Genomic DNA, 27294 nt, shown 5'->3' on the forward strand with positions numbered 1-27294 from the left:
CTTAGCGACTCCATGACCTTTGTTCTTGAATACTTACCGCCAATCCACGCCATCTGATACAGACTCCTGCCTTACATATATGCGTTCTAGATTGCGACGTTGTAGGTCTTGACCGTTTTATACTATAAATACCAGAGAAGCACGGTAGTTTTGCACACCGACTGCGATACCTATCCGACATTGTAGCAGGAATACATGTTCGTTCTTTTTGTGTCAAAAGGTGTAAAAGAAGACTTTCATATGACATTTGGGGAACTTGATCATCAGAGTGAGTACAAATTCTGTTCTTGTGTTTTCTTACCGATACAGGATAATACTATTAACAATTTATTTATGTTATTAGCCAAACATGTCAGTGGTGTTATGTTGAGTTTGATTTGTGGCAATCACGATTTCCATTATTTTGTCGAAGTAATCATGTAGGTTGCTTTTACTATTTATTCAGAATAGATATTAATGTATAAATTGATCAAACAAAAGGCAATTCAGCGGAATTCAGGTTTTCTATACAATTATCTCAATTCTTCATTACTAAACCTATCATCCCAATCATCCAACCCATTCAGTAGTACCACTGCCTGCACATAAAGCTGAATGAAATCTGGTTAGGAAAAAATGCTACTAGCTTTGTAAATATTTATAAATCAAATGTAAATATATTCAGTGACAGCTCAGTATGAGTTTGTCAACATGACATTTATATTCATCCACGCATGCGCAAACTGTTATAAACCGTCCTCGCTATATCCACCTAAAAGCACTCGGAAAACCAGCCGAAAACGGTGTTTTTTTATTGTATTTAAATATACAATAAGAATTGCAACTTCATTGATTTGCCGTTGCATATAGTGATAATTTGCATAGAGTAAGTTCGAAAGCAGGTTGATCGGAATATTCACTATGTTTTATCTCAGTAATGTAGGCCACCGGTTCCAAAAAAGGACAATGGTTCACACTGCATCATATCTATCTATCTATCTTCCGGTGGCCCAGTGGTTAGAGCATCCGCCTTGGATGCGGGAGGTCGTGGGTTCGATCCCCGGTCGAGTCATACAAAAGACTTACGAAAATGGTACTAACAGCTTCCTCGCTTGGCGCTCAGCTTTAAGAGGTTAGTGTTAGGACTGGTCGGCCTGGGGTCAGGATAATGTGACTGGGTGGGACATCATGCTACATGTCCGCGGCATGATGCCCCAGTGCTAGACATCACTTTAAAACTGCCACACTGCATATATCGTAGCGATATGACTGAAAAATTGTTACAGCAACGTTAAAAATCGAAATCACACAAACACACACGCACACACACACAATCTATCTATCTATCTATATATCAGTATATCTATATATCTATCATTTTTCTATCTCCATATTCACTTAATAAAGGAATGCTTTAAATCCGTTACAAAATCAGGTATAGGTCTCAAATTTGTGTCATTGCAAATGATAAATTAGTTTCTTATAATCACCACTATATGTATGTTTGTATAAACATACATGTACCTTGGTTGTTGTTGTTGTTGCTGTGGTGTTTAACGCCATTTTTCAGCAGAAGCTAGGCTATACATGTTCAGTAACAACGATGGAGGAAGAACCCGGCAAAACCCGGGAAAGAACCACCGACCCACGAAAACCTAATGGCAAACTTTTTCACGTACCATCATTGGCCGAGTACAAGACTCAAACCCACGCAGACAGAGGTGAGACGGCAGTGAACCGTAACGGTGAGCGCTTTAGACCACTCGGCCTCTCTGGGCCCCGGTACCTTGGTTGTAGCATGACACGAAATAGCAAAGTGTCAACAAGAACAATAAAACAAATGAACTAGCGAACTATACACAAACACATTATTTTCTGTTTCTAAAATCTTGTGTCAGTTCCAGAGCTAAAATATTCCCCATGATGGTTCAACAACGGACTATACTGATTGTGGTAATGAAATGATGTACCATAATGTGTACTTATATGCATTTTTAACTCCTCCGGTGTCGTAGAGCGTCCGTCTCGGAAGCGGGAGGTCGTGGGTTCGAACCCAGGCCGAGTCATACCAAAGACTTATAAAATGGTACTAACAGCTGCCTCGCTTGGTGCTCAGCATTAAGATTTTAGTGGTTGAACTGGTCGGCCTAGTGTCACGATAATGTGACTGGGTGGGACATCATGCTACATGTCTGCGGCATGACGCCCCTGTGCTAGACATCACTATAAACTGTCACACTGCAGACATCGTAGCGATTTGACTGACAAATTGTTCAAGCTATGACAAAAAAAAATCCAAATCACACACACACACACACACATATATAGATTGTGGTAACGAAATGGTGTAGCTTGTATGCTTCTTTATATGTACTATGTCGTATCACTCGTCCTACATTGTTTATCATAGTGACATTGGAATTATTTTAGAAGAGTTGCAGACATGTACAAATGTTTCATTATTCTGACCCGTCCCCAAGGTTTAGATTGGTGCTAATGGGACGCGTAACAAAATTCATCATAATTGCGGGAAACAAATAAGCAGTAAAAGTTGCATAATTTCTCTTCCATTCATAGTAATTTATTACCGTAGGAAAAGCACGTAAGCACTATTAGATAAATCATTTTGATGAAAGATATATAGATGACCGGAATGTTAAACTTGAATCACATTAGACAGTTATAATTACGTTTGAATATTGGTTTTATATATTGTAATTTCTTTCAAAATGGAGCCAATCGATATGTTTTCGCAGTTTAAGATTTCATTCCATAAAATACTTTCTTCGGCAATCCTAATCGTTAAAAGAAATTTTCCGATAAAAACGAGACACATTATTTCTATACCTTACAAAGATTTTCTATACATGTACTAATTACAGGACATGACTGACAATACCGTAGTGCCACGGTCCACCGAGTGGGGTATAATTCGAGACGGAGCAGGGAGGGAGTTTCGGGTGTTGAAGATCGGAAAACTCCATTTGACAGAGGCGGCTTTGAAGGTCTTCGCTCCTGAGGGAGATTTCCTTACAAGCTTGGAGCGTGTGCGTAATACGAGTGTCAATGACAATGACGTGGTATTGCTTACGTTCCCAAAATCAGGCAAGTAATCGTAGGGTACGACCTACTTTAGGGGCATGAAACATCTATTAATTGATAGATATGACATGTAGTTATCCAGGCTGTGGTTGTTATTCATTGTATAGAAGAGATGTCACTTTGGTTTGATTAAAAATGATGAAGAAATATATTTCAATGTGGTGTAGAAATGACGAATCTCGCAAAGTATTGTATTTTCATGAGTTTTTCAGCTATCGATTGATTTTTTAATCTTTTATAAATCCTACCGACATTCTATATCCCAAAGCATTATCTGGCACATTTATGTTCCAGCTGAGAATTATGTAATACACTTTATCAGAATTTAAAAAAATGCGCAGTTTTAAATTCATGAAATAATAATAATAATAATAATAATAATAATAACAATGCCTGCATTAAATATTCTCCCTAAATGTTACCGATATAATTTATATGCTAAATAACATCCAATTTTTGTTTAGGTTCAATACTCTTCTATTCAGAATGGATTAATGTGGAATGATTAAGCTATACTGAAATAAAGGATTAGAGATAATCCATACTCTGCTTATGGACATTTTGATTGGTCAGATAACCAAAATTTTGTATAACTCCTAAATCTCGTGAAATAGCGAGAGACTGGTACAAATTTTAACATATTTTGAAGACTTAAACGTTGAATAGTAGAAAGTATGCAGGTGCCCACTGAATTTGAAAGTATATTGTGAATCGATTAACAGGTCCGGAACAAGCGAAAACATTATGACATAGAAACAAAAGAAAAAAGTACGGTACGTATATAGAAGTACTAAGAATTCGGAGGGCGGAAATTGTAAACGATAATTGGTTTCCATAATGTGAAAAATGCAGAGAATGTCTACAATAATGTTACGCACTTGCCTAACATCAACTTATGTTGATAACAAAACCCTGAGGGAAAACAAGAAGTACATTAAAAGTAACACTCATAAATAACAAAAGTGTACACGCGAAGCATGTGGTAAGGCGTACCCTTTTAAATGGAGTTGGCAATTACAAATAAAATGGATTATCCTCGCTCACAAAACCCAACAGTATATACACTATACTCTATTCACTTTTATTTATATTCATCTAATGTATTCAATTCTCTAAGAGAACGGCAAATAAAAAAAAATAATAAAAAAAAATATAAAAAATATTATAAAACAAACAAACAAAACAAATATCGACCATATCTTGTTATGAGCTATCCTCCCACATGCTTTCTTTCGTCCTTGTCTTCTTCTTCTGGAATAATTTAATGAAACAAGATGAAAGCGCTTTAAAATGAAGGAATGAAATTAACGAATTAAGGGTCACACGCTCATCTTACAGTTATTACATCATATATACAGGTATCTATACTACAGGTTTTAAATTTCTTCATTTTCATGGTTCAAAACAGGCACACAAAAAGGTTGATCAATCAAAGTCAAAAGATTAGGTTTTTTATAACTAATTGCGACATCCACCTCGGTAAAGATTGATATAATCTAGGTACATAATAAATTATCTTGATCCTGACGTTTCGAAATCACAACTATTTCAATGTTGCTATATTTATATTCATGATATATTTCAACAAATTTGTTTGTAATTTCGCTTGTTTGCGTTTCGTATACGTTTTCTTACGCTACACGTTGCTTTCCCCATGTTTAAGATGTGTATACATTTTCGTACGGTACACATTGCTTTCGTCATTTTTACTTTTTGTAGACGTTTTCCTACCGTACGCATTGTCTTTGGATTGAATGAACAGCAGGCTCAGTTTGTCTGTGAAACACTTGTACTTTGCATACACGCAATCTGCATCATTTTACTTTCGATACACACGGTCTTCGTTACGAATGTGTTACGAGTCTATACTTTTAAAATATGTAACAGAAAAAAGTGAAGACATAAAGCTTTCTAAAATTTAACAAATAATTCTCACCTAGAATACAAAGTGAAAAATGAGAAAAAGAACGTACGGTTTTACGAATTAAATCCAAACATAATCCAAGAATTCAAAATAACAAGTCCTATCAATGAAAAGTTCTAAGTGAATCTCAGTTCAAATCCCGATGAAATTCAAGATGGAGGCAAATGAAATGCAAATTAATAACAAGATCGTAAATGTCAAAATTGCAAGGCTCCCACTAGTTTCGTTTCACCCTGAACGATGAAGAAATCAACAAATCATTGCAAAAATTGTAAATATTTATTTTAATCAATTCATTATTGCCATAAGCAGCTTGTCTGAGGAAAATGGCGGACAAAAGCAATGCCTGGAGTTGTGTCTAATTTGCGCTTGCTGATTGGTTCATTTATCAGCTTGATTGAAAAGAGCGATAGGTCAATTGCAAAAACATTTGTTTTTCTTCTTTATCTTTCTGAACTTGTAGCTTTCTTATCTCTTATTCTATCTGGTATTTTAATTTTAGTTCCATTACTTTTATGTCAGAGTCGTCTGATACTTGCTTAATGACATGTAGTCGAGGTATGACCCTGTCTCAGCTTAATTATTCTTACTCCGAGAAAGATAAAGAAGTTGTTTACGAAAACTGTCACTGATTTTGGAACAAGGTCAACAACCAGATACAGTGTTTCAATTCTGGACAATGCAAAATCCAGTAAATAATGTGTCATTACAATAGCATGTAATGGAAAAAAAGACCAACAGACAAATTAATTTAAATAAAATATTCATAATAGAATGTATTTTAAAAACGTGCTCTATTCTCTATTTCACCTCTAGTTCGCGTTCTCTCTGGCACGTTTGCAACTTTGTGCCTAGGGTCCAATGCTACTTTCAGAAAGAACTTTGTGCTTTAAACTGATGTTGAATTTTTAATTTTTACAAAAATGATTCTTCGCCTATTATATTCTTGAGGTTCTGTGTTGGATCATTGTTGTTTGTGGTCTGATACCATTTCAGTTATGTGAAACATTTCAATCATTTTTGCAAATGCCTTGCGTATTTTCATGACCATGTATCCGTGAGAAAATGAATCTTGAAGTTTTATCGCAATGCAGTGATACTTTCTATAGTCATTATGACTACCATGTTGAAAGATGATTACAAATTGCATTTGTCCTTCTATTACAGTTATTCTAACCTTTTGGAGGTTTATTTCAGCTACGTACGAGCTGTACCGTCCTTATATCACAATTGTACAGTTTCCCCTTCCATATTTCATGCACGAAAATGAAATATTCAATCCATTTTCCGTTGTTATCTATTTTGATCGGATATGTATTCAACCAGTGACTGTATATTCCTAAATTATATTGAGATGGTAAAAGTCTTTGTACTTTTAGGAGTATTCAAAATTTACTATAAATCATAAATGAAACAAGTACCATCTATATGGTCCAAAACTAACACAAGCTTTATTCTTAATTCATTCAGTCAAATAAATGAGTCCAGCTTTTCATTTTGGTTCATATAGGAATCAGCAAAAAATAAGTATCGTGATGTGTGTCTTATAGCAACATGAATAGCGATACATGTGTCCGCCATGCACATTGATGTAATCATTTGATTTGGTATGGGCGAGAAGCTGGAAATATTTGACTCGCCAGAATGGCAATCTATATACGGCAGATCTTTGAGATATACATACATATTCTGAGATAATTACATGGTGATGTCGATAGTAGAAGCTTTATGTGCAATATTGACTAAAACTTGCAACAGACCCCGAAAATAGAAGTATAGCTTCAAGTAATTACCAGTAGTTTCGCACGTGAAACTGAAGCACTGTAAGTCTTTTCTTCACTTTTTGGTATCGAATGTCCATTGTATTAATTGACGTACTAGGGTCTATGTCATAGATGAAGTTTATGTCAATATAAAATTAGCCGATAAAATACTTTTGGTTTCACTCAGGTACACATTGGATATGGGAGATGTTAAACATGCTGATTTCTGGCAAAGCAGAATATGTGCCCTGGACGCCAGAAAGAGATTTTCTGGATATGGAACGGGACAAAATCGGGCAGGTCCCATCTCCGAAAATAATAATCACTCATTACAGCATAAAAGACCTGCCAAACGACGTATTTAAGAAGAGGGTAAAAATTGTCCACGTATCAAGGAACCCAAAGTCAGTGGCTGTGTCCTTCTATCATCACTTGAAAGTATTTGAACAAAGCGGCAATCATTTTTCTGAGACATTTTCCGAGTTTCTCCCTTTATTTTTAGATGAGGAAAATCGTAAGTAATTTATTTAAACTAGTTGCTCTCATCAAATGACAGCGTATTCTATTATCATTTTGAAGTTTTGTATTTGAAAAATGAACAGTGATTCAAGTTTCTTGAGCAAGAGTTATTTAGCGTTTGATTATTTGTTTTCCACCAATGAGGAAATATATCCGCCATATAACGTATAATGTGTTATTGTCACGACGGTTGCTAGTATTGGGACATGCTCCGAACATTGTTTTGAACGATCAGAACGTGTACAGACCTCTGGAGGAAATGATCTGGGATTGATATGTGACTGTGTCTGTGATCGTTCTCTGTGCACATTCCTGACAACATCAATGGCACAAATGCGGTGGACACAATTGTAGTTTATGTCATATTAAGACGTATGTGTGCGTGAGAAAATGGCACGAATGAGAACTATAATTGAAGTATAAAAAGTTGTTACAAGTCAGTTGACTTTAAATGTGTCTTAACATACACTCGCATCGAACGTCTGTTACACAAACACGTCGCAAACGAAGTTGTTTCACTTTATGTATAAGAATTGCTATAACTGTTGTTCACCGTTTTCGATTTTCGTCACAGCTTTCGTATAAAATGACAACTTTGGCCATATTACGAACGTTAATATTTTTCGGTTTCTTTAAAAGTTCTCTCTCTCTATTTTCATTTTCACTCTAAACATGCAACTACCATCGTTTCACATTATGTCGTCGTTTGTTCCATATCTAGAAAAAATACATATATATTTTATTTTTCATTTGGTGACTACCTCAGACATGCATCAGTATTGGTTTCAATATATCCAAGAAGTTGAGACATTTTGCAGAGAGAACCCCGACTATCCGGTGTTTAATACAATGTACGAAGAGGTAAAGATGGTAAGTACCGTCAGACAAAGCAAGAAATAATGGAACTGACCCAAACATTTTCCAACTTAAGAAAAGAAAATGTTCTGAAATCCAGTATAGAAATCCCAAGAATATTCTCACCATCATCACCATCTCGATAACTACATGCGTTCATTGCTAGACAAACATGCCCTAGCTACCAAGTACTGAGTATCAATTCAAAAGTGTTCTCCCTGGTATAGCAGTGCCAGGGCCAGCATCGTACTTCTAAATGAGACCACCGTAAAGCTTAGAAGCTTTTGCTTTCCACCAGACTCACTATTCATAAGCAAATCTATCAAGCCGGTAAAAAGAATGTCACAAATATAGTCCATGCAGTGCAATCAGCCCACTACACTGCTAAGATCATGGAAAGTTTCAGCTGCAAAGAGCTATTCGAGATTACTAACAAGCTAATATCAAGGAACAAATGTACACCACTTCCAACTAACTTCTCTCCAGTCGACCTTCCGGACATGTTTGCAAATGTCTTCCGTGACGAAGTACATACCATTAGAGATAAGCTTGACACAACAATTTCAATTGACTCGTCGTCACCATACTGATAGGATACAGAATTGGAGCGGCAACCATTAGCAGCATTTGAACCTGTCTCTATTTATTTCGTACGTACAATCCTGATGAAGAGTGCTCGAAAGTCATGTGAACTTGATCCAATTCAAACATCACTGCTGCTTGAGTGCATTGATCCAGTATTGCCTTCACTAACTGATGTTATTAATGCCTCTCTCTCATCTGGGGAATTCCCATCATTTTTCAAAACTGCCATTGTAAAACCTCTGCTGAAGAAACCAAAACTAGACCATAACGATTTAAAGAATTACCGCCCAGTTTCTAATCTCCCATTCATATGAAAAATCTTAAACGGTTGTTATATCCCAGCTTGTATCTCATCTGAATTCAAACAGTCTTTTTAACAATGTACCCTCTGCATATCGCCCTTGCCACAGTACTGAAACTACTCTACTAAAAGTAGTTAATGACATTCTCTCTGCTTTTCATAGCAGAAATATTACAGTCCTCACCCTCCTTGAGTCGTTTGCAGCATTATACACAATAGACCATGATATATTACTTCAGCATGTATTTGGCATTCATGATACAGCCTTACTGTGGTTCAAGTCCTACTTGGTCAAGATGACACAAATTGTATCTGCAAATTGAATACACTCCAGCCCAGTTAATATATGTTGCTGTGTTTCACAGGGGTCTGTTCTTTATTCTATACATTCAGCCGCTCTCAAGTGTCATAGAACATCACCCAATGTCTCGCCAATTGTACGCTGATGACACACAAATATACAAATCTAGCTACCCAGCTGAAGTTAATGCTACCATCCAAGGTGTAGAGAGATGCATTTCTGATGTGAAATCGTGGATGACATGTGACAAGCTGCAGATGAATGATGATAAAACTGAGGCCATCCTGATCACAACACAAATACTTTCTCATTCACATCCTTTACCTCAAACAATAAATATCAGCAACACCAAGATTAAATTCACACAATCAGTAAGAAACATATGTATTACTCTGGACAGTACTCTCACATTGCACCAACATGTCATGAACATATGCAAGGCTGCATATCTTGATGTGAGACGCATCAGCTCCATTTGCAACTATCTTTCAGTTGATGTCACTAAAACACGTGTGTTCATTGCTACTTTCGAGAATTGACTCTTGTAACTCAATTCTGTCTGGTTCTCAACATCTACTCCAGACACTGCAACAATTTCAAAACACAGCTGCTCGGATCATATATAGAGTACCACGATCAGAGCACACCTCCCCGCTGTTCTGTACCCTACACTGGCTATCCATTCGATCCATTATCAAACACAAAATTTGTTCTCTGTGCTACATTTCACTGACGGACTCCAGTCATACATACCTATCCGACTTCACCCCCGTGTATACACCAGCAAGATACTTACGCTCCTCTTCTGACAATCGTATACTCATTATTCCCGCTATTAAAACAGTCTTATGGACAGCGTTCTTTTGCAAACGAGGGCCTAGTAACATGGAATTAATTGCCCACTGAACCTAGACACAAAGACACAGTGATCACATTCAAGAGTGCTCTTAAAACTCACTTATTTCGACTGCAATAACAAACTTAAAGACCTAATAATGTTTCCTACCTTAAATATTTTTAGCATGTTTTTCATTTTTTCTAATTTCATGGTGTTTGTTTTTGTAATCATATCATTATATATGTTTTTATATTATAAGTGTTGTCAAATGTTGTAAAGCGCTTAGAGCTTCTAAATATTAGACGCTATACAAAGTCCCCATTATTATTACTATTATTGCTATTATTATTATTATTGCTATTATTATTATTATTATTATTATTATCTAGTGGCAGTGAGTTTGTCTTATTCCATAGCTCACCAAGACAAATCCACACACTGTTTGTTACAGATTCTCCCCATTAATAAAATCCTGTCCCGGTGCAAATAAAGTTTTGCCAAAATTATTTTAAACAATATCAGGGTAATTTCACTTTTCAAAAAGGTATCGATGACCCTCTTCCAAAGAAAGCTAAAGAAATGGAACAATAATTAAATTCCCAGCGCAGATTGTTATCATATGAGGAGCGTCTTACATTTCCACCCAGCGTTTGAAAGCAGAGTTAAGGGAAGACGGATATGCTAACATACAGAGAGACTCATGTTATAAGGATCCCTAGACCCTAAGACACAGTGATGTACTTTCACATGTACAACGTACCCTTCAAGTAGGACATGAAAAATTCATACAACGTAATAGAGTACTTTTAATATCAAGTTTGATTCAACTTTGGTTGGCGTATTGCGGCACAGAAAAAAGCAGTTTATTTAGCATTAAAACAGACATTTCAATTTATTATCTATTACAACAAATGTAACGTATATGCTCTACGATGGTATTATGGTAGGAAATATGCATCTTTTTCACACACCCTCTAGACTGAAATGATGCAGTAATTCTTTTCTTTTCCTTCTCTCTGTCTCTCCTTTTGTGCGCGCTTGTGTGTGTGTCCAGACAAAATATTATAATTTTTTGATGGAATTATATGAACGGTTTTCAGATTATTGAAGAAGACATTATTACTCGTTCTGCGCGTCTTAATGCACAAATACAGGAATAATGCCACAATCTTTGCGTCACAAAATTGACGTGATTACGTTGCCTCCTAAAGACGAAAGAGATGATTGTCAAAGGGTGGGTTTCTATACGTAACTATGAACTTCCAGTTTTGGTTTTGATTGTTCTTTTTGCTGAATATTATTCTTTCAGGCACGTGAGAAATAGTTTTAAGGGAGAAATCTATAAGTATAATGTTTTATCCTTCATATAGCAACATGAAGCTGTGTACATTCAAAACGATTAGAGACTTTATCAATGAGAACTATGAAGACACTCTCAGACCTTTGATCTCTGTTTCTCGTTATCACCATGATGTGAGGTCATACTATGCAATACTAATAAAGTTTTGGTGTAAACTAGGACTACCCGCGAGATTCATAAACGCACTCAAACAACAGCCGATATGACGAAACTGAAAGAAATATGACATCAAATACCCTGCAGAACTCATGACTGAAATAAGTGTTTACAAATAAATGTTTCAAGGGACGGATAAAAGCCATGAAGTGTATCAGACTGACTTGCGACCTTTAACTTAGGATATCAAGACAGTTGTACACCACAGAACCAGACTGCTCTGCAAACAATTATGTCACTACAATGGAACTATGAATAAACTGTGATAATGATACTGATCTAGACCCCATTCCAGGGAAAAACTCTCCATATCACCAAATGGATGTTAGCGTTGTATCTGCAGAAGAGCGACCCTTAGTTTATGATCGCTTTGGATGGCTGCTACATGAATTTACCAAAGACAGCTTTCTCTCAACCGAAGTGCACACACATTTCGAATCAACTCCATACGACGACCAACATAGCCCATCCATAATAGACCAATGACAATCACCTTTAATCAGTACTAAGATGGTATGTTACTGTTGTTGGTGTTTTGGGGTTTAAGGCCCCATCTCAGCACAAGATAGGCTTTATACATACATATATATATATATATATATATATATATATATATATATATATATATATATATATATATATATACTTTTCAAAACAGTATAGACATAGAACTTGAATAACAACAGCCTATTTCTACGTAAATTTACTCTCAAGATAATGAACTATGGGTTTGTGAAAGTAAAAGAAAGCTTTATTATTTGATTTGATCGTTAGTATGAATGTGGTGCTAATCTGTCATGGTTATCAGGACCACTGAAAGTTTCCCTGAATGAAACAGCACTCCGAGCGCACTTAGATTTAGGTGATCCCTACCTTTGGATAAAAACATCTCAGACTGTTCATTTGTAAACGTATAAATGGTATCATGTACATTTAATCTGCAATGTTTGTAAGTTTTTTTTATTCTTTTTATTTCGTTATATGATATTGTAAGGCAACATTGTATGCTGGACTTAACCTTTTCTTAAGTCAAGTTTTTTTCTTCTCGACTTGATCTGAATTATTGATTCTTTATTCACAATACGGTTCTCATTCAGCGTTAGACTTAATTTGGATTTCTACTTAAGTTTATTCAGAACTTTTATTATAGGGACTTCTGTTTGCAATTCTAGGATCATGTTTGTATTAATTTGCATAACCATAAGTTAGTTCTCTTTTTTATTTTCAGTTTTTATTCCACAGAAAGAAATTATTTGTTGAATTTTACAAAGCTTTCCATTTCTCCTAATTTTAAGATCATAGACCCGTATCAATAGTTATAAAAATAATAACTAAAAGTGGGTATTTTAAAGGAACATTCTGTACGTTTATTTAAGTAAAATACAGAATACAAAATGGGTCCCCTCCAGTGCCTGTCGTAGAACCAGCCCTTTGTGACGGTAATGTAAACGCCGATGGAAAAAGTTTAAAGTTAGTAACTTATTAATGTCGATGTGAATGATGAAACATGTATTGTCTAATGTTTGTTTCCAATATTAAACGGGATACATTTTCAACATATTTGCAACACAGTGCTATCGGCGTATGAGATCAGCGTGTGACAATGAGATCGAATTTGGTACAGTTACTCATCACAGTCTGTAGTTCTGTAATACATCTATATGAAAATCCTTTTGTCAAGGTAAGTTGTTCGGACAAGGCTACATTTTAAGATATGAGCTGACATGAAGAAACCTGTGAAAATATTGTAATGAAATGTGCAATTTAACATCACAATTTGCTGGCATGTCAACAGTACCATTATCATCAACCTGTCCGCAACGTCAACGGCACATACTTATGGGCATGCATTTTAATTTTCAGTGCTATGATTATAATTATAAACCTGTTCAAGTTTCGCTCCTAAACTTCTTTTAGTTTTACATTATTATTGAACGTATGTCGCATGCTACATTAAGGAAATTATTTCAGTGTCCAGATCATAGGTCAATTTTGTCTAGACTATAACTAAAACGCGTTCATTGTATGATCACATAAGGTGAGACAATAAGTTAGATGGATGTAGGCATACGTCCTGCTAACTGATATATCCAATTCTTTGATATTGATGAGGAAACAAATGAGATTTAAGCATCATTTCCATCGTGACTTTAAAATTATTAAAAACTTTGAAATACATCTCTTTCTTTACAGAATCAACATAAAGAAATAAAACGACTGGCACAGTTTCTTGAAATTGAGGCATCTGACTCTCTTGTTGATGAAATAATCAGTAAATGCGAAATTTCGAAGCTAAAGAAGGTCAGAGGCGATGAGAGTACCGGCGGGAAACCATTCATGTACAGAAAAGGTAAACTTCCTAGACCCACCTAACAATATTATGCAGCGTTACTTTTACTCCACAGAGGGTCACCATCATGATGTTAATTTTGAAAATATTGTTATTCTTTTTGAAGATGAAATGGTGGACTTATTATCAACGCTTCCGTTCGTCACGTTTTCTCCATCCATATTGTAATATAGAAATGGTGTCGCATACAACATCAGGAGAGATATCTTCAATGGCAATGCCACAGTTCAATAGTTTATGTTTTCGTGACACTCTCCATTGCTTTATGTAATTGGAAATCTCCATGAGATTGCGGGATGCAACTTAGTAATGATGTACATTATCCCATGAAGGTGAATCAAGTACTACATTGGAGATCTTTTCATCAAGGTCAGTGCTCCAACTTTTAGGTTTCCGTCACACTTTGTTCCACTTTGTAATTTAAAGCTGATTGAGACTAAGAGACTAAGGGATACAATTTGATGTTCAGATATGACATCGTTACCTGTACCACTTTGATGCCACATGTTCAAGGTCAATATCACGGTGTTATAATGCTGATGTTTTCTATCTGACTTTGCATTCCTTTGTATATATATATATATATATATATATATATATATATATATATATATATATATATATATATATATATATATATATATATATTATTAAATGATCACGGTTGGGTATTTATCAATGTGTAAATTTTACCTAATCACCCACAAAGTAAGTAAAGTCCGTATGACTTTCTGTTTACTTTGTGAGTGATTAGGTAAAATTTACAAATCGATAAATACCCAGCCATGATTATTTAAACTTTCTAATTCCAATTTCGTCCTTTCATTCGGCAAATCCACTGATTCCATCAACAATGCATTCCAACTGATGTTGCACGTACTTTCCTTTCATTCGTCGGTTCAAATCGCCCCTTAATACACAAACTGTACAGAATCACACGAACATATGGATTACTGTGACAGTTACATTTATTTATAACTTCATACTTTACACCTTAGGCAATGGCTACCGGTGGTTTCAACACATTTAACTTATTACAAAAGTCTTGTTCAATTTTAGTCGGTCCCATTTGCTACGTCAGATGACCATGACCTTACATAACAGCTGTTACGGAATGAACAAGTGTGCTAGATTAAATTTCTATTCAAATCTAAAATCATAATGGATTTTATCAATGAACAACATGGAAATATGAACAAGATGATGCTATCCCTTACTAACATAAAGATAACATTTAAACAAATTTTATACAGAAATAACATTTTATATCATCCTTAACAGCGCTAATTATTAGTACTACGTTAATTCTTGTGAAGACCCGTTCAGTGATCTAATGCCAAATGAAACATAACTATTGTCACAGTTACGTTTATTCGGAAACTTCATACTTTACATCATAGACAATGACTACCCGTGTTGTCAAAACATTTCTTTTCATATAACAAAATAACAATCTTTATTTAATTTTAGTATTTCTTTTACAGGAATAACATTTTTACATCTTTGTCATCAGCGTTATTGCTTAACAAGATGGTTTCAATCATCTAATGTGAAATTAAATGTGCAGTTGTTAAATGTAGATTTGCTCGCAATATCAGCCATATGTTTTGCTTGGTTGCATAGTCGAGTTCGAAGTTGAGTGCTGGGATGAAATAATCAATACACATCCCAAAAAAATTAAATTAACAAAACAATCACTTTTATGGATTACATATACATTTTTCAATGGTGTTAAGTCACATTGGTGGAGATGGTAGTTTTACCATTCTAAAACTGTATTCAGTCTTTGAATAATAGTCTCATAAATATTTGTTTTTATTTTTGTGTAAGTGGTCATATTCCCACCATGCCATCAACACCCATATTCGTTTATTAAATAAGCAAAAAATATTTTAAAATAATTCAAAAAACAAAATTACCTTTGAAAACGCCATTGCCCAATTTTGTATCTCGTTTAGTAGCCTCTGAGTAATGATTGTTTCAAAAGCTTTTAAGTCCTCCGCAGATAATTTCTTGAATCTTAGTTTATATCCTTCAGCGGTCTCAAATTTGCATGGCCCAGTTCCAAAGCTATTATTGTTGTTTTTGTGTATGGCTAGGGTGACGTAGGTCATGGAATTCTGTGTGAACGAATTTATCAATCTGTTTTTCTGTTTCATTTTCAGCGTTTGTAATATCCATCGGATTATTGTCAAATCCCTCTTGATCTATTTAGATCGCTGCTATTATTTCTTTTAACTCCTTGTCATCTAATTGTTAAAAAACTTCCGCAGAAATGTTTCTATTAAATCATCCCCAGGAACAATTAGATCTTTTTAAAAAAGATGAATTGATTCAACTTGCCAGAAAATACGCCCGTTGTGAGATAAAGGCTTCTTTAACGAAACAAGACAAAAATATCTTGGTTCAGTATTTGGTAGAAAAGAACGTTTTTGGTAAAATTGATTTGGTTTCAGTAAGTCTGTATCAGACTCTGACATTAAAATGAAGAAATTATAATTAAAATACAATATTGAATTGGAGTTGAGGAGGCTGGAGCTTCAGAAAGAAGAAGAAAGAAAGAAAGACAAATGCAATTACAAGAAAAACAGACGCAATTAAAAGCAGATGAAACAGAAAAAGAAAGAGAGAGAGATACAAAAAATTGAGAAATAGAAACAAATGCATTTCAAGCGGAACAAAGGGAGGAACAATGACAAATGGAGTAATAAAAGAACAAATGCATTTACAATCGGAGAGAGATAAGGAAAAGAGAGAATATCAGTGTAAAATGAATAAATAAAACTGGCAAGTGAAACACATTCATACGTCGAATTCAAATTTAAGTTTTTATCTTGCAAAGAACATTAGGTTAGTGCCCCCTTTCTGAGAAAGAGAAGTAGACAAATATTTTACTCGTTTTCAAAACGTTGATGTGGACAAGGGAGCATTGGACTCAGTTATTACAAAGTGTACTCACCTTTAAGGCTAGTGATATTTCCAATTCACTATCGGTTCACCAAAGTGGTGACTATGATGCGGTTATAAAATGCATCTTAAAGGGGTTATGGGTTAGACCATGAAGCTTATCGGCAAAAAATCATAAAGTACCTTTTGAAACAAGACTTCTGCTCAGAAGTCTTTTGGCAGAAAAGTATTTCAGCCTAATACAAGCCTTTCTAAAACTCAAATTGGCGCAACTGCTAAAAATGAAACTTCGGAGGGCTTGATTCAAGATCTTTGTCTCTTCCTACGTGAACTTATTGCAAGAACAAAGGACATATTTTACTGATTGCTACAGATTGAAAGATAGGCATCAGAATCAAGACAGACCTATTTCAAATGCTTTTATTTCTAAGAAGTCAAGGTCACCGTCATGTATTGAAAGCAATACTTTCGTTGGGATTAACAAGCCCCAGTCTGATTTGATTATGGAGAATTATGAACCATTCATATAGAAGGGTTCTATATCACTCTTGGGAGTTTCGGTCAATCCTATCCCTATTAGAGATTCTCAGAGTGTTTTATTGTCAGGTAATTTGCCTTTTTCTGAAAATTATTCTAATGAAAGTGTTCTTGTACAGGGAGTTGAGTGTGGCTTTGTTATTGTTTCTTCTCTATTGTGTAAGTTTATCATCAGAATTAGTCTCAGGACCCGTGACAGTCGGAAGAGTGTCTGTTTTACCAGTTTAGGGCATTCATTTATTACTAGGCAACGAACTAGCTGGAGACAAGGTTGTGGTTAATCCACTTGTAACTGACAAGCCTTGCTTGGATCAGAAAGTAGATCTAATTGAAAAAGAAATCCTTGATGTATTTACAGCTTGTGTAGTTACCAGAGCTATGGCAAAGAAAGCTCTTGAGAATGATGTTAATAAGGAAAGCATTTCTTTAGCTGACACATGTAATGGTCAGGCTTTTGATGAGGTCACTTTCACTCCTTGTTTGGATTAATAAAAGGTATTGATCACAGTGATCCTCTTTTAATGACTCATTCTCTTTATTCTAATCAAGGTGATAAACGAGAGGAATAATAAAGATTCTAGAATAAAGATCCTGAAGTCTCCTGTTTTGTTCAGAAGGCCATTAAAGCCGTCAGACTGTCGATTAATTAAACAAATATAAATCTTATGAGACAATGGAGACCTCCCGAGGTACTGCTGATGACGAATGGTTAGTGAACTATCAAATTTTAGTTCAAAAATCTTACAGACAGGAAATACTTAATCTTTGTAACATTGTTCAACATTCTACATGTAAACTCTAATATTGGTCTAATGAAAAACCATCCAACACTACACAGGTACACTTCAACATAGCTTTGATGTAAAACCGTCCAACGATCTACATGTACACTCTTGTGATAAGTTTAACGTAAAATCTTCCTACAATCTACATGTATTAGCCTAATTAGGTCTAATACAAACCCATCCAGCACTCTGCATGTATACTCCTATATAATTCTAATGTACACTAGGTACACTTTTGAAGAAAAAAAAACGTTGTTTGACAGAGTTTCAACTTCAGTGCCTTCAACAAAGACAGCGATTCTCTTCCGTATGTTTCAAACCATATTTTTGTGTTGTCATTCAATTAAAGTTATTTAAAATCTTAAAACAAATATGTGTAAGCGAATTAACAAACTGTTGTCATCTGCAAGAAGTTAGAGCGCTCGTATGTCTCATTTGTTTCTAAAGAACACTACTTCTATTTTCTAAGTATTAAATGTTATTATCCAATGTTTGACCAGTTGTTCTATTTGTTAAACTCCTGTTAATTACTTGGCAGATTATGAGAGTGCATTAAGGTAAATAAAACAATGTGGTGTCATCTGGAACAAGAGGCGTGTATAAATGATAATGGTCATAATACTGAACCTTACGGTGCTCTAGCCTTAATTTTTCTAACACTTGAATATATATTTTCTTCTGATAAATATGATACGTTATTTATTTTAAATTAAACCAGTAGATCGTTAGTTATTCCATGATATCCAATGTTTGAAGATGACATGCACTATCGAATGTCTATGATCGCAGTAGGACTGACTCTAAATCTATTCGGACGTCCTTAATATTAAAAACTCAAAACGTTAAATTTCTGAGCGCTCATTATCAGACTTATATTTTTAAGTAATGATGCATTCGTTATGGCAGCCCCTGTATAGAGAAAAAGTTATGAGCCGTGACATTTTCTGGATCTACATTTGTTTGAAACATGTGATTTAAATTCTGCACCAAAGAATCAGGTGCTATTTTCAGCAATGACTGTTCCTAACTCAAGTTTGTCAGAGGACCAAAATTCTATCAGTAAAACAATGTCTCTATTTTTAAGTTAGGATAAGCTCTCATAAGATTCTTTTTGCTAAACTCTGACTTTCATCATCATCCTATTCTGAGCAGCAAAACTCATATATGTTTTATTTGTCCTCAACTATTTCCAGACTGGTTATCATTTTTTTTATATCAATAGTACCGTGAACTCTCGATTTAGTAGAAAGTACAGTGCACAAGTAAACAATGCGCGTAGTTCTGCTTGTCAGAGATTACATTAGTGAATATTAAAGTATGTTGCAATTGCATGTCCATTAACATAGTGATTGAGCATTTCGAGCAACATTTACGTATTTGAGTTGTGTTTAAGAATATAAAAGAAAGAAAAGTAAAGAAATAAAGCTGTCGAATTAAGCGTTACTTCTTTTTGCTATCACCATTTATCTGCCTTTAATTTAAAATTGAAATATATGACCAGCCTTGTCATATATGTAATAAACGAGGAAAAGATCATGGTTACCATCTATATGTGCATGCATTTCTACAGAAAATGAAAATTAAATAAACGAAGGTAAGCATAAATAATTTAATATACAAAATATGAAATTTCAAAACTTTCACTGAAAGAAATTACTGGGACACAAAGTCATGAGTGGTTATCGCTATTAAGCATGGCGGTCTAGACCGAATTGATCATATCTGCAGCATACTGTTTCAAAACACAGCTAGAAAATATCACACTACTGACCATCGTTACTCTATTAACGATAGGTTGTATCTTTGTATAACCTTTATCTATAGGATTGTATGGATATTAGCCAATGTGCTAAATAATATACATGTCACGGTCAAATCTACACCCTATGCAGTGCACCCCACTTTCTTGCCGACAACCATCATATCTTAAGATGTATTTAATATCCCACTGTACGTCACTCTGAGGTTTATAAAAGGGATTAATTTCGCTTGTAATCCACAAATGGAAACATATGTTTGCATTTATAGTTAAGCGAATTGTACATGTACATGCGGAGTCACTGCAATGATCTAGCTCTCAGGGATTCAATGCAATAATTCATTTCCAATAGTAAACCGCTGCAGTTTCTAGATTTACGTGTTTTTTTAACATGTGTTGTCAATTCCACACCAAAGAGTTGGGTCATAATTTCAATAACGACTGTTCCTAACTCAAGCTCATTTAAGTAATGATATTCCATTAATAAAACTATATCTCAATCGTTCTAGTTATAACGAAGAAAAACTCTCAAAAGATTAATTTTACTCAGATCTAACTCTCATTATCAACACATCTTCGCCAGCCAAAACCGATGTATATATATACATATATACATATATATATATATATATATATATATATATATATATATATATATATATATATATATATATATATATATATATATATATATATATATATGCTTTATCAATGATATATCACGAGATGTATAAATTCGTCGCTAAAACGATACAAATCTAGCCGAGTTTCCTCTTAATGAAAAAGTATACAACGAGTGGTCGATCTTTGATACAGAGTACATACTATACATATATTGTATTTATATGAAATTAAAATACACACCTTTGGCCTTTGAATGGAGTTACGATATACTCCGGACAACTGTGTATTAACCGAGTGAATGAAGTCCTCACGTCCCTGCGAGTTTGTCCGCTACAAATGTAGTTCTACTTCTTTTCTTGTTGTTCACAATCATATATGCAAATTGACAAGCTGATTGTTTTCATTTTGAGTTTATAGTTCGATTCACATTGTTTACATGAATATAAGACACATGATTTAAACATGAAATGTGATTTTTATGAAGAAAGTAGTGCACTACAACATGGTTAGCTTGTTGTACACTGAACAGGCATTCACCTACTAGCGTATGGAAATTAGCGTGGAATAGAAACTAAGCGAAATGACGAACCAAGAAGACGTGATTAAAATATTGTAATATATTTACAGTTTATGTAAGTTATTATTCTGCATTAATTAACATTTCTAAACATAAGGCAATTCTCTCTCTCTTTCTCTCTCTCTCTCACCTTTGGACGGTTTGACTAAACTTTACCATAATTCATAAGTTAAGAGACATCGTCATATGATACAAACGTAGATCCTCAACGATCGTATTTTCATTCATGTTCGCCCGTATCTACCTACGATAATCCAGAGAGAGAGAGAGAGAGAGAGAGAGAGGGGTGGGTGGTGGGGGAGAAGCTACCGTTTGGACATTTTGATATTTAAGAATTATTAATATATTTTTAGAACATTAAAATAGGTTTATAAACAACATCAACATATCATCAAATACGCTACCTTATGCGTGCCTAGTAACCATCAAATTGTACGTATAGTGTGGACTGGATTTTGCAACTATGTATTATTGATATTATGAACACTCTAGACAGATTACAAGGAAAGCGTAAACATACCACATACCGTTACGACGAACCAGATTATTGTGGGTTACTTGGTACAAGTTAGTTTTAATGTTTTCGTCCAGCGCAATATGTTTTCCTCTCTCACTCCATAATATATATATATATATATATATATATATATATATATATATATATATATATATATATATATATATATATATATATATATATATATATATATATATAATTTCATATCGATTGACAATCGAAGACAGTTTCTTCTGAGTATTAACTGATGGCACTTTAAGTATATTGATAAATAAGAAACAAATTAGAATCAGCAAAATTAGCCTAATTTAAAAGCAGGGAACAAATATTCATAGCAGTCTATACAGCGGAAAAGAATATTTTAACAGGGTTTTTTTACGGATAATTTCTTTCAACATTGTCTAGAAAGAGAATGGTTATGTGATATTATATTCATTTTAAACAGCTAACAAAAATGAATCTGCAATGAATTTACTTTCTTGCAGTACATTTTATTCAAAATGTCATGTAACAGGTTGATATCTTGTATACCGTTTTGCTTCCAACATTTGAAAACAAAAGCGATGCCGTGCAACAGTGTAGATATATAATTGCATGTTATTCATAGTCATAGTCGGTAAAACTTGTCATTTATACCTTTTAATTAGAAAGAATATCTTCGTTACAACTGTAATGATTTCATTGTAATCATTAGTCATCTTTATTAATTGTGCCAGTTCTGCACTCGTATTTAATCTTTCGTTTTAGGAATATAGTTTGAATGTATTTGGAATTAGACCCTTGGTTTTAGGAATATAGACTGAATGTATTTGGAATTAGACCTTTGTTTTAGTAATATAGATTGAATGTATTTGGAATTAGACCTTTGTTGTAGGAATATAGATTGAATGTATTTGGAAGGAGACCTTTGTTTTAGGAATAGATTGACTGTATTTGGAATTAGACCTTTATTTTAGGAATATAGATTGAATGTATTTGGAATTAGGCCTTTGTTGTAGGAATATGGATTGAATATATCTGGATTTAGACCTTTGTTGTAGGAATATAGATTGAATGTATTTGGAAGGAGATCTTTGTTTTAGGAATATAGATTGAATGTATTTGGAATTAGACCTTCGGATTTAGGAATATAGATTGAAAGTATTTGGAATTAGATCTTAGTTTTGGGAATATAGATTGAATGTATTTGGAATTAGACCTTTGTTTTAGGAATATAGATGGAATGTATTTGGAATTAGACCTTTGTTTTAGGAATATAGATTGAATGTATTTGGAAGTAGAGCTTTATTTTAGGACTGAACTGGATATAAAGTCCGGCTTATGTCCGATGACTAAAAGATATTACGATGGTGATAATGCCTATAAAATTATGTATATGATTTTGGCATTTCTTTATTTCCTAATACGAATCAACAATCCATTTATGCAGTTTAAAGTACTTAATGACAATTGTTATATTTTCGGAAAACAAGATTTATTCTTTTGTGGTAGTTGTAAAAGACGTTCAGTTTGCGTTATCGGCCTTATCATTCAGTTAGACATATTACACATTCATTATAAACATTGCTGATTCAAGAATATTCCTATTGCATGTGATTCTTTATTTCAGGAGTCGTTAGTGACTGGAAGAATTGGTTTACAGTGGCAGACAACGAAGCTTTCGACAAAGTGTATGAAGAGAAAATGGCAGGCAGCAACCTTACCTTTCAATACTGATATTTGTCTTTATTTTATGTTGATTGCAACTGAGTCGCAGTTTTCATTCATATGACAGTTTAAAGAACATATGAAACATTATTTTGCATAATTACTTGTATCATAGGCAGCAATATTTGATCTACAAATTATGTTTTCTTTTAGGTAGGCACGCAGATTTGGTACTGCTAATCAAACAGCTTACACTTGATGAAAGGTTAGGTTTGTGAACTAAATATTTTAGATGCACATGTGAAGATATTCCTTTATTTCGTTCTTTCTGACGGGAATATCAGAAAGTAGTCGAAACTCGTGAAATTTTGTCATGAATAACCCTTGTTTGAGTTTAATAAATCTTATCCTAAGACTAATAGTAATACATGCAAGAACAGTTTGGAATTGTTACGCAATTAACTTGACCATCTCGATTTGCATCACACTTAAATCGAATCACCAAGAAATATCAACTTGACCAGATGGATTGGCATAATGCTTAAATCGAGTGCCTAATAAATACGTAATTGACCAGATTGATTTGAATAAAGCTTGAGTTGAGTTTCTAATAAATATGTAATTGACCAGATTGATTTTAGTAATGCTTGAGTTGTGTCCCTGATAAATACGATGACATGAACTCTCGTTAATCCATGTTTAAGGCTGATAAATGTTAACAAAAGATAGCCGTAATCAGTTCCCCTCTAGTCAAAACTTTTACTATTCATGGAATAAAATAAATGCGTCTTAAATAATGGAATCTTATTCACTTTATCTTATTAAACATAGCAAATGTAAATGGTACTTTTCCGAGAAATGATTGCATTGATGCTTCTGGCCGCATGAAGATATAGAGATATATATTGTTCTATAAACTTGCGTTGATAGCCATATCTTGTTCTATAAAATGTGTTGATAAAACTTAATTCGAAATGAAATAGGAGTTCCAAATAAGGGCTGAAACATACATACTTCTCAAAGATGTTTAGGATGATTTACGATTTTTCATCACTCTTAGCGACGTTATAGAAGTAGCAAAACAAATATCACAGGTCGGATGTCATCCATCTCGCAGTATATCATGGATTAAAATAATCGCTAATGAACATCGGTACTTGTACTAATATATACTAACTCAGTAGTAACTCAGTTTCTCTAAACAGCTCATCTTTTCTGAGGGGGATACTTTGTAATTGATGCTATTTGATTTGCAAGAACAGATTTTGCCTAAACATTCATTAAACATAAATAATTAGGATACAGTCAGTATATCGAAACAAAAGTCTGGAAAGATATTAATTTGATCTAATATGGAAACATCAAGGATTTTTTTCTTTATATTCTATTAGCCTAATTGGAGCGCCTGCATCATGGACGGACAACCAGAAAAATTACTCTCTCAATTTGTTATTTAGGGACATCATCCACATGTTTTTAGAATCCGTATAAACAAGGTGAAGCACATTCTTAATGTGAGGAAATTAAATGAAGAAATCAGTGAATGCATTATTGATGTCATGCTATAGTATAGACACAGCAAAACGTTCGTTTGGGGATATATAAATATAAAATCAAAAACAATGTTCTTTAATTTATCCCTACTATCGTGTTATTATTAAAATCATTACTATAATGAATGGAGATGATACCATGGTAGAAATGAAACAACGGTTCATTGAAAAATCTACTTACTCTATGTATAAGCAAGGAAACAACAATTGCCACACAAGAGAGTCTATTTAGGTCACGTGGATGATCAGTGCCAGGAAGTCAAATTTTTCATGGTAGCATACAGAAACTACAATGCCAAATAAAATTAAAAGTTGACGCTGAGAAATATTTGTTTTAAGTACTCATTGGGTGAAGAAGTGAAAACAAAAGTAGGAGATGACATGCCAAATCCCTTTAAAGAAATTTTAAATAATGAAAATCAGAAAGCAGACAGCTTGATGAAGAAAATGAACAATAATTGTTCATTAGAAGTTATATATTTATTAAGCGTAACATTTTATAATACTTTAGTAAGTATCAGAGATGCAAAGACCTAACTAAATAATGCAAGTTGAAGCAAGGTATTGATAGAAGATGGTTTTATTACTATTATTTGGTATGTCTTTAAACTATATTACAGAAATGACTGAATCCAACAACTTTACTAAAATGAACAATTTATTTCTCTAAGTTACAAAGTAGAAATTTAAAAGACACAGTATTGTGTATAAGATCTCAAATAATGCGAAATGTCCTTCATAAGTCCAAAGCTATGAAATGTTCCGAATAAATTCCAGGAGTCTTGAATGTCCTGATGTACCACGCTGATACAATCCAGAATGTCCACAATATGAATGATCATTATAATTATATCTGAACACAATTGCAAACTCAGCGCATTGAATCAACGACTGTTGTAAAACATGGATTAATAATAGTTTACCAAATCCTCCTTTATATAAAAAATATCACTTGACCTGCAGCGTAATACATTTCATACGGAAAACCACACTAAGTCACAAACAAGGTCAGAAAATAGTTTCATCTTTCTTTTCGAAAAAATGTTGACAAGTGCCGGTCTCCAAACGACAAAGAGCTATGCAACAGCGCCGATTTCCAGAATCAAATAAGGGAAATATTTGGTCTCAAAGCATCACATCTGGTAATCAACAGAGTAATATGAATGTAAATCAACACTGACATATATCGTCTATACAAGGTTTGCATCTAAAACTCTTTCCTGCAGACGAATATCCAACGATATTTATGTGGAACAAATAATATCGGAAAGATAATAACTAAAGTGAATTTGACAGCTAAATAACACCTTTTTCAAGTTATTCAGTGTTAGATATGTACAAAGATATTCCTAAGTAATTTTCTATAAAACAAAGATTTTTAAGCTAATGTCAACCATCCTGTGGAAAACTTAGATATTTATTATTTACTATTATTATGTGTTCTTTTCGGACGAAAAATAGGCCTTGATATTTATCTATAATGCCATGCATGGCAATATTTACAATAAGAACTACATTCTAGATGTCATGATGTTTACTTATTGTCATTAGAAAGACGCTGAGTTAGAAAATAGTGTACCCAGGATTAGTCAAAGTGTTTCAGATAAGTGTGTTTCAAATGGGTCCTGAAATTTATTTATATTGTCAATAATTTACGACCTCCCTTGATAAACGACGTTAAACGCGACCAAACATCGATTTATTTTAAGAAAAATATGCAATTAAATTATAAATATCAGCATTTTAGAGTTTTTGTTTGCATCTTTCGAGCTCAGCTGACTATTGGGCGTTTCTAGGAAGACCCCAGTTAAAGCTTTTTCACTTCAGATATTAAACAACAATTAAAGCTCTGTAGCATGTGTAACAAAAACGTGAAATCCAAAATTTAAGGTCAGTAGACGGCGCTGTGAGCGTTAACAAAAAAGAATTAAATTTTTATGAAAGCATAGCAATTCACATCTTCACGGCACAAATAATTACATTCACTTTTGTCAGAACGAATGCAATAAATCCATTTAGTTATATTTTGACAAGTGTTTGTTTTATATTCACGCATAATTTGAGAACATAATCTTAATATATGTACATACTTCAGAGAAGAGTCCTGCTTGAACCAGACATTTTGTAATGCGACGCAGGTTTATCTTTTTTTATCGAATTTTCCCTTTACTGATTTACGTAAAACGTCTGGTTGGACCGGGACTACTAATATGAGGTAGAAACTTAGAATTCTTAGAACCTGTTCTATCTGTGAAAGATTCATTGCACAGAGTTGGAGTCATGACTGACACATAATACAATTTGAAGAAGAAGAAAAACCAAAACAAGCAATATTTCCGGATTTCCAGATTTGTT

The 27294-nt window shown here is 33.9% G+C and overlaps 1 protein-coding gene across 1 annotated transcript; it reads left to right on the top strand.

The window, feature by feature from the left end:
• On the top strand, positions 1 to 26963 carry LOC149779753 (sulfotransferase 1B1-like). The gene is made up of 6 exons (XM_089940613.1): positions 1 to 268; positions 2862 to 3084; positions 6956 to 7282; positions 8054 to 8157; positions 13877 to 14033; positions 23349 to 26963. The coding sequence occupies exons 2-6, from the start codon at positions 2865 to 2867 to the stop codon at positions 23453 to 23455; spliced, it is 915 nt and encodes a 304-aa protein (XP_089796739.1). The 5' UTR covers positions 1 to 268; positions 2862 to 2864; the 3' UTR covers positions 23456 to 26963.
• The last annotated feature ends 331 nt before the right edge of the window (positions 26964 to 27294 follow it).

The sequence above is a fragment of the Sinohyriopsis cumingii genome, chromosome 17 (assembly GCF_028554795.1).
Source record: "Sinohyriopsis cumingii isolate HCF-2022 chromosome 17, ASM2855479v2, whole genome shotgun sequence".
Classification (NCBI taxonomy): Eukaryota; Metazoa; Mollusca; class Bivalvia; order Unionida; family Unionidae; genus Sinohyriopsis; species Sinohyriopsis cumingii.